Consider the following 14218-nt stretch of genomic DNA (forward strand, 5'->3'; position numbering starts at 1 on the left):
CACTCCATCTACTATCTCGAGTTTCATGCTTTGAAACATTTTTTATCCTTTTCCAGAAACTGTGGTGCTGTAGACGACTTGAGAGTACCTTTTACAGCAACCAGTCAATCCTAAAGGAAATTAACCCTGAATATTCATTGGAAGGACTGATGCTGAAGCTCCAATACTTTGACCACCTGATGCAAAGAGCCAACTCACTGGAAAAGACCCTGATGCTGGGAAACATTGAGGGCAGGATGATAAAGAGGCAACAGAGGATGAGATGGTTGGATGGCATCATTGACTCAATGGACATGAGTTTGAGCAAACTACAAGAGATAGTGAAGGACAGGGAAACCTGGCGTGCTACAGTCTATGTGATCAGAGTTGGATACGAAAGAGCGACTGAACAATAAAGTACTTGCGATATTCACTTTATCCTAAATAATTCCTACACTTACTAGTGTAAAAATTGCAGACTGTAATTAACACCTGAGAATCCTACATATCTCACTCTTGGGATATCACTGTGAACACAAATATTCACTTAAACCAAAAAAGTTAAATCACAATTTTCAGCAAGAAAAATACTTAACAACGAAGAAGCAAATATTTTAACGAACTGCAGCACTTCGATATAACTATTTAGTGAAGGGCAGAATTCCCATAAGGAAATCTGTCTTGGGCTTCATTCAGTGGATTTAATTTGTCAAACACCTAAAGCAATATGACAGGTCAAGGAAGCATGGACCACCCAGCCTAGAAAGATGGCAGCAACATGTTGACATAATTATGTGCAACAATGCTGCCTTAAAATTTCTTTAAGCGTATGAAAAAAATTTGGAGGAAAAAGCCTGCAAAATAGTCATACTTTCATTGAAGAGTTTATGCTTTAAAGATTCATTTTTTATGTTTATTTTTTAAATGCTTTAACCCTTTACTGTTGCTTGTTCAGTAAGAGACATATTGGTTCTATCTTAAGAAATAAAGGGAATGAAATAAAACCATGTATGTAACAGAATGATTTCTAAAGGTTTTAGTTTTAAAAAAATGAAGAAGACTGACTCAGTAAGAAAATCTGCCAGTTATAAATAAACAATTTTAATCAACTAGAGCAATAAATCACATCTCTAAACAAGGATTTAACACTCTTTTTTGAAAGCTATTTTTCTAATAATTTATAATATTTCCATAGAGGTTGAACCACATTTGTAAAAGTCATTTCTCTAAAAAAAGTAATAAATACAGTAATAACCTGGCTCCATGTGTTTACCTTCTTCTTCAATTGGTAATATGCTGGTGTTTCTCCTCAGAGATAAAGAATCTTCATCTTCTTGATAATTATCTTAAAGATAAGAAGATTTTAGCACTTTGGCCTGTAATATAATCAAGCAACTTGACTTTCTCAAATTCCACTTTATTTGAACACCTAGATGAGAGCTAACTTTTTGTATATAAAGTTTTCAACAATCACAGGTACTTACAGGAAAGTTCTTCTGCTAATGGAACAAAGAAGTGATAAAACTCCCCTGGGATTTGCCTCCCTGATTCCTGGTCTGAAATCATTAGTGTGTGGAATAAATGGTCAACAGTTTGAGAAATGAAACACACTTTCAAACCAACAGCCTGACTTCTAAGAATAAATGCTTACATCAGGGGGCTACGTGGGAATTTTGGTAATTTTTAGAGATGTTTATGTACAAACATTTATGAATGACATTTTCTAAGTGGGGAAATAAGGGTCTCATGGTCTACCGACCGAGCTAGTCAAGCCTAAACACTGACTTAAAGCGGATTCCTTCAAGAAAAGGCTGGGCAATTTGGAAACATTACAGGGCTCACATACCTAATCTAGGCAGAACAAACTTCCCCCTGAAGAGAAAATGTATCAATGACGTCCCAAAGTAAGGCAACAACAGAAAGGGAAATGGCTGTACATGATTCTAAATGAGTAGTGGTGACTGAGAAAACAGGACAGATATCTGCTTTATTCAGAAGTTGTTTCTACAGTTAACAGACAAATCCCTGATTGCAGTTAATCCCCATTGTATTAAAATTCCTTTTTACTTGGTTCTTAATGAATGGTTACAACTAAGCTGTTCTTTAAATAATTTCAGAATTAGAAAAAAATTGATATGAGTCTAACCGAAAAATCAGACTCACGTGTTCTCACCTTTGCTAACATCTGCATTAACAGGAGACAAAACTGCATCTTTTGTGACGTCCTCCCGTGATGCCAGTTCAGCATCCTGCTTAGTTCTTCTCATTAGCGTCAGGTGCACAGTCTGTCCTGTGTGTCGCAACACCTCCACTGCTTGTTGATTGGTAAAACCCTGAAGGTTTGTGCCATCTACCTATGGTTAGAACAAGACATGGTAAAAATAAAAGGATACCAACCCATGAAACACACAGTTACTGCTGGTCAGTGAGAACAGAATTAGGAAAGAGTACTCCCCTAGTTAGGGAATGGGCTGACCTGTTTGGGGACCAGTACTAGCTCAGATGCACTGGGATCATGCAAGGGTGTTTCATTTGTTTTAATATAAGTAATGGAGTCTCACTTCTAGAAATTATAAGCCAGCGGGTCTCAGGTAAGGCCCCAGATTCTCTCTTAAAATATTCTTCTATGTTTCTCAAGAGATCTGAATACACAGTCAAGCTTGGAAAACAATACTAGAGGTATAGATGATCAGGAATAAAGTGGTCACTGACAGTGCTGACAAATCCAAAGAAAGATGACAAAACTACCTTCCTTTTTGTATCTTTGCCTCTTCAAAAAATATTCCCTTTTTCCTGTTCACAAATGATAAAACACTTGAGGGTGCCCGAGTGATCTTTGCAAACTACAGATATGATTTTATCACCCCACCCTGCCTTACAGAGAACAATCCTTAAGCTGTGCTCCGCATTCTCAATGTGGCTTAGAACGGCCTGTGTCAACCCCACCTTGTGTCATCAACCTCATCCTGCAGCATCCTGTCTATTTCTCTGCCCTCCAGCTCCAGAGGATCGTTTCCCTTTCTCTGACTTGAAGCACTCCTTTCAGTCATGAGGTCTTTGCAAATTCAGTTCCCTCAGTCTCGATTCTCTGGACAGCCCCCTCCAGCCCACACGGCTTCTAATTTATTCACTGAGAAAAAGCCCATAACTGCTTAGTTCAATAGTTATTTCCACAATTAAGCTATTGATGCCCATCACTATAGTTAAAGCCCCCTTTACCAATTCTCCTTCATGGCATTTATCAGAAACTTAATGTTTTCCAGCATTATTTGGCTTATGACTGCATCCTCCAAGAGGACAGGTTCTGTGTGTCAGCAAAACAAAATGCTGGGAATTCCCTGGTGGTCCAGTGGTTAGGACTCTGTGTTCTCACTGCTGATGGCCCAGGTTTAGGCATCTCTGAGCGGGGAACACAGCCCACAAACCATGAGGACGGACACACACACACACACACACACACACACACACAACAAAACTAGTGCTGTTTTCACAGTAGATATTCACAGGAAGCTGGCTCATATGGCAAAAATTTACTCGTGAAGCAAATTATATTTCCAAATAAATAAATGCAGGTTATAACAGCTTAATTTTTAAACTATATAAAATTTTAAAAGGAAAAATTTGGTAAGTTGAAAAAGTAGTACAATACAATTAATGCTGAAATTCAAAGTCACTGATACACCGTTTGAATTGTGAAATAGCTGTAAAATGGCTATGTAAGTATCATGCTTTTCTGAGCACAGTGCTCACCATAGTAGGCATTCAAATATTTACTAAATGAATGAGAACTACAATAAGACCTGTTATCAGTGGTCTCCAAGATGAAGTACCTTTACTGCAGAGGTTTCTGGAAGAATGTAATAAAATTCATAATTAAATATATTTTTAAATCTCATTGTTTTATATACACATATATAATTAATATATTAACTTTGTATATAATAAATATATAAAACAAGATGCATAATATATCATATAGCATATATAAATACATAGGAGAAAAAAGGAAGGAGAAAGGAATAGATTATAGATGGATTGATCGCTTGATAGATTGACATACTTTGGTTTTCTTTAACCAATGAGGACAGTCAATAAAAAATCTAGAGACCTCTGATTGAAATGATCAGTCTGATACTCTGCAAGTTAAGTTTTGTATGCTACTTCTGTACTAAATGGCAACTTTAACACAGGTGTCTAACTCTCTCCTCTTTCCTCCCACCTCTATCTTATTGATTCGCTTTTAGAAAGACTAATTAAAATATAACAACAGAGAAAACACTAAAACAAAACTGGAAACCATGGAAGAAGACAAGTCCTTATACCAGTAACTCGGAGGAACTTCTATGAGGAATGGTTTGAATACGACCAGATTGAAGGCAGGGCAGCTACATCTACATGTGAGGGAACATCTTGTTTGGTCTGTCAGATGAAACATCAGTAAAATACAACTGTCTTTCATTAAAAGGAGGCAGTCAGAAGGTACATATGGACTTCAACTGGTGATTCCAAAAACCAATCAGGTGCCAGGCATCACACCAAGCTGGGAGCATACACCACACAGAATCATATACATGCAATGAAGTCACACACGACCCCAACCAACTCCACAACACGCACAGAAAACCATCTGTCAGTACAGACATGCGATGTTCTTCATCCTGTTTTCCTGGTTTCCTCTATACTCCATTAATCTACAAGTGAAACTGACTTGTAAATTTAACTTTTTCCTTCCTTCTTGCTTTGCAATTCCTGAACTATTTGTATAAAAATCTATCTCATCTCTTTTGCACAAGCATAGTTCTCACAGATCTCTGAGAAAAAAAAAAGGTCACAGGAATAGAATACCACAGTCTGAAAAAAATGTGTGCCCTGAAGCGTGAGTACAAATATCTTCCAATGAGACTGTCACTGCAGGGAACAGAAAGATATTTTCTGAAGCTTCTCTTCAAAGAGATTTATTTTTCATTGTATTTATGGAAGTGGAGAGAATACATACAAAGAAGAAACAAGTATCTACCAAAAAAGAAAAAAGAAAACTATTACAATGAAGGTATCAACAGCATTTTACATACTGTACAAAGTCATGGAATGGAAGACAGGAATATGCAATTTTCCTATGTTTTCAGAGGATAAGAATAGGTAGATAAAAATGATCAGGGAAATAAGACTGAAGACATATTAAGGCTGATCTAGAAAATCAATATAATTACAAAAAATTACATGGGAGAAGGGAATAACTAAGGAAAAATAATCAAGGAAATTATGAGGAGATAAAGAAATCTGCCTCTATAAATCAGAGGTATATGAAAAACTAGAAAGAAGACTAACACCCAGACAAATCTTGATTAAATTCTTAGATTTCAAAAATCAAAAGAAAAAAGCCTATTAGCTTCTAGGAAACAGAGTGAGCAGATAACTTGTGAAAGAAATGATGAACCCCAAATTTTATACTCAGTGTAACATATATGAAAATGGAAATTATGGTTGTGATGCTATGATGTTATCCTATAGTATCATAAGATAGTATCTGATAGCATCAATTATAGCATGAGATGTTATATCTTATACCAAAGTGTGTCATGAGAAGACCACAAAGCAGAAATTTAAGCAGTCTGGAATTATAATCTGTACACATTTAGGACATTAAAGGGCTGGGCTGTTAGAGATTAACAAAGACTTAAGAGGAGGTTGCTTTACTTTTTTAGAGAAGAGTACTATAAATCCCCACGTATATGTTCAACCTATGACCACAAGTCAAAAGAGCTGTGTCACGTGTTGTAAGGAAGGATGCAGTAAGTACCTTGTGTTTAGCTCTATCAGGAGGTTAAGGGGGAGGCTCTTTAACTGCTCTGACAGTGAAACAAGAGAAACCTGCTATTATGTTGAGAACTGTTTGACAGCCTGACTCTGTCTGGGCACAGATCAGAAGGGTTCCACACATAAACACACATGCACACACACACTCACACACACGAGACAGCCAGGCTGGAGCCACCTTGAAACCTACCCAAGAGTACCCCCAGGGAATGATGGTGCCCCAGAACGAGAATTTATGGAGCAGAATGTTGAGAAACTGCAGCCAAAGGGAAGAAGAGTCAGTCAGATGAAAAATCCACCATCTGTCATGGAATGCTCAGTCAAATATTTCTAGTAGGGTCTCCCAGAAACCCAAGAAGGAACCCTAAGTGACTGTCGCATTTAAGCATGAGCCAGGCTCACAGAGCAAAAAACCATGTTTCAGAAATGCCAGTCAGGGATGAAGTGCTTGTTGTCTTTTACTGTCTTCCTTCACACTGGTAAGGGTCAGCAAGCATAACAAGAAGGGGAGGGAGGAAAAGCAAAGCTCGGTATGGAAGACAGACTAGGAGTGCACTCTCTATCTCTACCAGTTCATAGTAAGCTTCTGCTACGCCAGGGTGGGGGCTGAAATTAGAATATCATTTAGGATGGGAAATCTTTAATTACTAAATTAGAGCTGTATTTGGTGATCCTGATCGGCCACAGGACATTTTACTTTCTGAGAATAGTAACTTGACCAAGATTTCCTCCAGGGGAAAAGGAAGACCTTTTTCTATAGAAGATAAAAGAGACATCTAAAGACAAATTTTAAAAGGCTGTTTAAGACTATACTCCCAAATCTTCTTTATGCAAAGTCTATGTTATTGCCAGCCAAAATGTCCAAGTGTGCAAAAGGCAACATAAGAGGTTCTCAGAGAGAAAAGCTTCTGAAAGTCTACGAACACATTCTCTTCCTATGAAATTTATTCAAAAAACACTCTAGCTGACTGAGCAATTAATCAGATTTAAAACTCAGAAAAATGTGGCATACAAGGTTTCAGTTCAGTTCAGTCACTCAGTCGTGTCCAACTCTTTGCGACTCCATGAATCGCAGCACGCCAAGCCTCCCTGTCCATCACCAACTCCTGGAGTTCACTCAGACTCACGTCCATCGAATCAGTGATGCCACCAAGCCATCTCATCCTCGGTCTTCCCCTTCTCCTCCTGCCCCCAATCCCTCCCAGCATCAGAGTCTTCTCCAATGAGTCAACTCTTCACATGAGGTGGCCAAAGTACTGGAGTTTCAGCTTTAGCATCATTCCTTCCAAAGAAATCCCAGGGTTGATCTCCTTCAGAATGGACTGGTTGGATCTCCTTGCTGTCCAAGGGACTCTCAAGAGTCTTCTCCAACACCACAGTTCAAAAGCATCAATTCTTCGGCACTCAGCCTTCTTCACAGTCCAACTCTCACATCCATACATGACCACTGGAAAAACCATAGCCTTGACTAGATGGACCTTAGTCGGCAAAGTAATGCCTCTGCTTTTGAATATACTATCTAGGTTGGTCATAACTTTTCTTCCAAGGAGTAAGCATCTTTTAATTTCATGGCTGCAATCACCATCTGCAATGATTTTGGAGCCCCCCAAAATAAAGTCTGACACTGTTTCCAACTGTTTCCCCATCTATCTCCCATGAAGTGATGGGACTGGATGCCATGATCTTCATTTTCTGAATGTTGAGCTTTAAGTCAACTTTTTCACTCTCCTCTTTCACTTTCCTCAAGAGGCTTTTTAGTTCCTCTTCACTTTCTGCCATAAGGGTTAGTGCTGAGTAATAAGTAAAATTCAAATCTAAATAATACTATTACAGCAAACTTAAAAGTTATAAGTCTTGGTCCATAAAAGATATACAAAATGGTATGTAACACAGTTGTTTATAATAGCAAACCACTACAAACAATATACCTCTTCATGAATAAGAGGTGCTAAAGTATATTATGATAGATCCATATTTGCTGATACAACTATATGTACCAGATATATTTCTAAACTAAATAAATAATAAAAAGGTATAAACAAATACAGTCCTAAGTACAGATACATGGAAATTTTCTGAAATGTTAAATCATAAAGTATTGAATGGTTTCTATTAGAAGAAACCTTCTATTAGAAGAAAGCTCTTCTATTAGAAGAGCTTTTTAAGCCATGTTCAAATTTAGACCTCAAAGATAAAAATTACTCTGAAAGAAATAAACATGTTATTTATTCTCAGGGTAGGCATAGAGAAAAATCTCACAAAAATCTCAACTTTGAGGTGCCATAAAAATTCTTAAAATGCACATAACTTAGGCTGCAAGTTTTCATGTGTAATAGATTTTTTACAGCTCAATTCTTTAAATATGTGGTTTAAGGAAAATCAAATGTATATGATTTTGTCTACTAAATAGCAATAAAGTTCATTATGTAAAGAAAAAACGTTTCCTTTTTTTCCCCCAAAACCTGAAGACCTGAATTTAAAAGTATATTCCTTACTCAAATCTCACAGATGGTAGGTACTAGCACAGAAGAAATTGCTATAATGGAATAATTACAGACTTTTAATCCTAGACTGGTTCAAAATTTCTCAGTATCTTCCATCTGTAATGTGAGAATAATGGTACCTACTTTTCCAAAATTACAGTGCATGGCACTTTGTACTGAAAAGTTACTCTGAAACTTTTATTAATATTTAATAGCAGATTTCAAGAGGTACTATTATTAATAAAATGAAGAAGTAATTAATAAACATAAAAACCCCAAGCCTTATGGAAGCACTTTCTGTTCAACATAATTACACACATCATACATATGGGACAAGGCACTGAAACTGAATGAGGGCTCAGGCCAGCTCTGGTCCCTCATTATCACAATAAGAGACCCAATTGTCGCGGAGACAGAAGTGCTGTGGAACGAGGTACAGTGACGGTAAACCGTCTGGGTGCCATCTTGAGGAGATGGCAGTGCAGTGCAGATACTGCTGTGAATAATGATAGGGGAGAAATCCCAGTCAGAACAAATGGAAAAGCCAGCTCCTCAGTACACTCAATCTAGCTGGCCAAGCCCTCCTCCAACACGGCCTATAATTATACACATACACAAAGAGGGAAATTGAGACTAACAAAGTCACAGAATAGCAAAGGCAACATCTGATACCCTTCCATATTTTCTTTTCATGATACATTTCCTGCATAACATTTTTTAAATCAGATGCATAATTCTATACTGCTTTTATCAAAGATATCTGTATACCAATCTAAAAAAATGAATATATGACTCTATCTAATGACAAGTTTGGTTGACTTTACAAAATAGAGTCCCCTTATTAAATTAATTCTTATGTAGTAAAGAAAAAGTCTCATAGGCTCTATTCCCTGCCCCGTAATACCGACACTGAAACCCTACGGGTTAAGAGAGTGTAATTCATAAAACAGGAATCTTATGATAAAAGACTTTATTTTTAAAAGTAATACATCCTTAAATAATAAGAAATAATTTCTTAATCCTTTCAACACTTCAATAATTAAAAATAAAAACATTATAGTTCAAAATAGTTGCTGCCAAGACAAAATTGAAAAAACAATTAAAGATCGCAGTCATGAAAAACAACTAGGGTTAAGAACTTTCCTACCCATCTCTCAAAAGACTATAAAATGATGGCATTTTGCACAAAATCAATGCATGATCAAAGCACTGCATGATATTTCTTAAAAATCAAGGTGCTTCTAACTTTGAAGTAAGAGAATGTTGCTAAAAATAAAAAATCCTAACACTGATGAAAGCAAAGACAGTGATTTTATTGAAAGCAAGAAAATACTTCAGAAAAAAGGTGCTTCCACTTTTGAGTCAACAATCTCCTTTAGCACTGATCTTGCTCAAGCCAAATTATATGAGATTCCTGTTATAAATCAATGCAAATAATTACAAATTTGAAGAGACGCTTTTGTGAGACATACATGCGTAATCATTTCAGACCCTCAATAAATATCTGCTTAATTAATTAAACCATACTTATGTACCAAGTATACTATGTATTTCAAATAAATAATTCATTTGGTTTTCTTAAAAATCATACCAGGGAAGTTTCTTTATCTCAACATTGTACGTAAAGGAATCCTGCTTCTCACTAAATGGTTAAATACAGAGGTATATGATCCAGCAATTATACTCCCAAATATGCACTCAGGAGAAATGAAAACATATATCCACACAAAATCGATTACATGAATGTTTATAGTGGCACTGTCCATAATAGCCAAAAAGTAGAAACAACTCAAATGTCCATCAACTGATGAATGGATAAATAAAATATGGTGTGTTAATACAATAGAATATTAGTCAACAAAAAAAATAAACTCAGAATTGATGATGCTACACGTGGATGGACCTTGTTCAAACCTACGTGAAAACATTATACTAAGCAAAAGAAGCAAATCACAAAGCACCACTTATTGAATGATTCTATTTACATGAAGTGTCCAGAATAAGCTAAAAAGACAGAAAGTAGGTTAGTAGTTGTTCAGGGCAAGGAGGATCTAAGAACTAGGGAGTAACTGCTAACGGGACAGGATTTCTTTCAAAGGTAATGAAACTGTTCAAAAATTGATTGTGATCATGAAGACACAACTATAAACACAACTATAAACTAAAAGTTTCTTAATCATATACTTTTAAATGAGTAAATTGTATGTTCTCCTGAGTTTTAGCTCAAGAATGCTGATTTTAAAGAAAGCATTCTATTGGATTAAAATATATAGCCTGGGGGGCCAATCAGCTATGTATTCAATTTTTAATTCTTTATCAGATATAGATTTAAATTATGTATATATTATATTCACTCTCTCCTCTTTTTCCTCCAAAATTAAAAAAAAAAAAGTAGCTAACTTTCACTGTATGTTAAAACAGAGATACAACAGGAAAGCTCTTTTACAGAGTATGGTCAGCTTACATGACATGCACAACTTGATCTTTAGAGCAGATTTCAAGAGGTGAACAGGTATAGTTAGCAGTTTTATAGAACTAAGATGAAGCAAAGTCAGGGAATTGCAATGTAGAAGCAAAGGGCACATACAAATAAAGGACATCACTATCTTTTAGTTTAGTTGTGAAAGGAAACACAAAAACATAAAATTTACCATCCTACCCATCTTTATGTGTATAGTTCAGTAGAGCTAAGTATATTCAGGTTGTCATACGTTTCTGGAACATTTTCATCTTGCAAACTGCAACTTTAAACCGATTGAACAATAGCTCCCCATCTCCTCCTCTACCCCAACCCTCACAATAACTGTTCTACTTTCTGTTCCCATAAGCATGACTACTTCTGATACTGCATTTAAGTGGAAGCACACAGTCTTTTGGGGCCTGGCTTATTTCACTCAGCATAATGCTCTTGAGGTTTATCCATGTTGTAGGATGTAATAGAAATTTCTTCTTTGTAAGACTAAATAATATTCTACTGTATGTATATAGCACATTTTTATCCATTTATCTGCAGATGGAACTCTGGGTCACTTACTCATCTTAGCTCTTGCGAATAATGCTGCAGTGAACACGACTCCTCTATCTTAACATTCTATTTTCTTACTATTATCAAGATCTCAAGGCGAAAATCAAGACTTCATTAAAGCATAAACAAATGCACATTAAGATAAATCAGCATTCCCCAAATCTACTACAGAGAATATTAATATATGTTTGGGGGAAGAAAGAACCCATTATTACAACAGTTTAGGAACCTCTGAAACAAAAGAGTTAAACAAGATTCTTTACTGGAAAACTTCTCAGCTGTTTTATTTTTCAATGGGTACTGTGAATTCCTAAGAAACTGTAACCCAGGAAGCTTTTTCTAAACTTATTAAACCAGAAAGCCCTTGATGCAGGGTTTCTTGGATTCATGTTCTGAAAAGTAGTTAGGGTAGGTCAGTTTACAACTAAACACAGAACTGAAAGTTGGATTCTTTTTACACTACCTTGAATAGCTATATGGCCAAACATACTAATGTTACTAGGAAAACAATGCTGCATTGATCTAACTAAGAGGGTCTGGCTCTATTTCTTTATACTGTTATAGCTAAAGAAGCCTTGGTCATGGGGCCAACAAATGTAGTGTCACTCTCTGATATTAAAAAATGCACACAACTCAAATTCAGATTCAAATACACTAAAAGTTATAATGTATGGTCTTTATCTTCAGAGTATCTGTAGCTAAAATACAAAAAAAGATTATTAATGTATCAAACTCATTAAAAGCTGAAATCAGATCTATCAGAAGCTATTCAAGAAACAGTCCCACTTTCAGAAATGACATCAATAAACCTTCTATCCAATGCTCTGACTTCCTAATAATATAATGAGTAATACTGACACCCAAAACCACAAAAGTAAGGTTAAATTAGTACAGAGCTACCTGTAGCTCTCAAAATGGTATAAACCAGGAGAATGCATCTCTCAACCATGAAAATTAACAAAGCTGTCATTAAATGTGTTACTTACTGCTATAATTTGGTCTCCAATTTGGATTCTTCCATCATGTTCCACAGCACTGCTCTTTGTAATGCTCTTAACAAAGATCCCAGAAGGTTCTAAGATTAGAAACAAGTTTGTTTTCTTTTACTATTTACGAAGTACACTCAAAGAATACCCATCCTCCATTTTCCTAAAAATAAAGTCCTAATTCTGAGTAGATGTAAATCAAAAAAACATACAAACAAAATCACTAGTACAAACCTTGGCTACAGAAAAAGACAATGGTTTTGTTTATGTGAAATAAAATATCACAGTAACCTGCACTACTCCAAAGAAAGACTTCCATCAGTTTATCATGAAAATATATCATCAGACACATGAAAATGTATTATATTGATTCAGTATTTCATAAGACAAAGACATCAGAGGCAACTGCCAAGATAAAAGAAATAGAATATTAATGTTTAAAAACTACCTAATTTTTTATCTCCAATGTATCCAGCAATAGTAATTCCTAATCCTTGGACATTTTTAGTGAGTTCTACATCAAATGTCTCACTTTCTTCACTTTTCTGAGTTGAAGCATCAACCTGAAATACAATTTGTAAAAACAAAAAAAAAATACATATAAATAAACACACAGACAAACAAAACAAGCTTTTTCAAGCCACACTCTTCATTTAGAAAAGGTATGCTGTAATTAGTTCTAGAGAACTCTGCTAAAGAATTATAGTTAGGGATTACTCCTTCAAACTTGACAACTTGGCCTCAGCATCACATTTTTACTCAAAAGCAATGACAGGAGTAAAGCTAAACACCCTCTTCAGAGAAATACATTATTGGTTTTTTGTGAAAATCATAAAAAATAAGTTTTTTATTAACAGATTCTATTTTCAGGAGTGGCTCTCCTTCCTTTTTGAAGAAGTTCAGTTCAGTTCAGTTCAGTCGCTCAGTCGTGTCCAACTATTTGTGACCCCATGAATCGCAGCATGCCAGGCCTCCCTGTCCATCACCATCTCCCAGAGTTCACTCAGACTCATGTCCATCGAGTAAGTGATGCCATCCAGCCATCTCATCCTCAGTCGTCCCCTTCTCCTCCTGCCCCCAATCCCTCCCAGCATCAGAGTTTTTTCCAATGAGTCAACTCTTCACATGAGGTGGCCAAAGTACTGGAGCTTCAGCTTTAGCATCATTCCTTCCAAAGAAATCCCAGGGCTGATCTCCTTCAGAATGGACTGGTTGGATCTCTCTGCAGTCCAAGGGACTCTCAAGAGTCTTCTCCAACACCACAGTTCAAAAGCATCAATTCTTCGGCATTCAGCTTTCTTCACAGTCCAACTCTCACATCCATACATGACCACTGGAAAAACCATAGCCTTGACTAGATGGACCTTAGTTGGCAAAGTAACGTCTCTGCTTTTGAATATGCTATCTAGGTTGGTCATCACTTTTCTTCCAAGGAGTAAGCGTTCTTTAATGTCATGGCTGCAGTCGCCATCTGCAGTGATTTTGGAGCCCAAAAAAATAAAGTCTGCCACTGTTTCCACTGTTTCCCCATCTATTTCCCATGAAGTGATGGGACTGGATACCATGATCTTTGTTTTCTGAATGTTGAGCTTTAAGCCAACTTTTTCACTCTCCTCTTTCACTTTCATCAAGAGGCTTTTGAGTTCCTCTTCACTTTCTGCCATAAGGGTGGTGTCATCTGCATATCTGAGGTTATTGATATTTCTCCCAGCAATCTTGATTCCAGCTTGTGTTTCTTCCAGTCCAGCGTTTCTCATGAGGTACTCTGCACAGAAGTTAAATAAGCAGGGTGACAATATACAGCCTTGACGTACTCCTTTTCCTATTTGGAACCAGTCTGTTGTTCCATGTCCAGTTCTAATTGTTGCCTCCTGACCTGCATACAGATTTCTCAAAAGGCAGGTCAGGTGGTCTGGTATTCCCATCTC

General features: G+C 36.5%; 1 protein-coding gene across 10 annotated transcripts in view; it reads right to left on the minus strand.

The window, feature by feature from the left end:
* MPDZ (multiple PDZ domain crumbs cell polarity complex component) overlaps positions 1-14218 on the minus strand; it is a 175573-nt gene that overhangs the window by 96933 nt on the left and 64422 nt on the right. For 7 of the 10 annotated variants that reach the window (XM_069576573.1, XM_069576570.1, XM_069576569.1 and 4 more), the window contains exons 9-12: positions 12739-12853; positions 12291-12379; positions 2153-2333; positions 1235-1324 (exon numbers count right to left, since the gene is read on the minus strand). In XM_069576573.1, the coding sequence (XP_069432674.1) occupies positions 1235-1324; positions 2153-2333; positions 12291-12379; positions 12739-12853 (475 nt within the window). The remainder of the gene's footprint in view (positions 1-1234; positions 1325-2152; positions 2334-12290; positions 12380-12738; positions 12854-14218) is intronic. The other 3 variants (XM_069576572.1, XM_069576571.1, XM_069576568.1) reach the window with 1 other exon arrangement.

This window comes from Ovis canadensis, chromosome 2 (genome assembly GCF_042477335.2).
Source record: "Ovis canadensis isolate MfBH-ARS-UI-01 breed Bighorn chromosome 2, ARS-UI_OviCan_v2, whole genome shotgun sequence".
Classification (NCBI taxonomy): domain Eukaryota; kingdom Metazoa; phylum Chordata; class Mammalia; order Artiodactyla; family Bovidae; genus Ovis; species Ovis canadensis.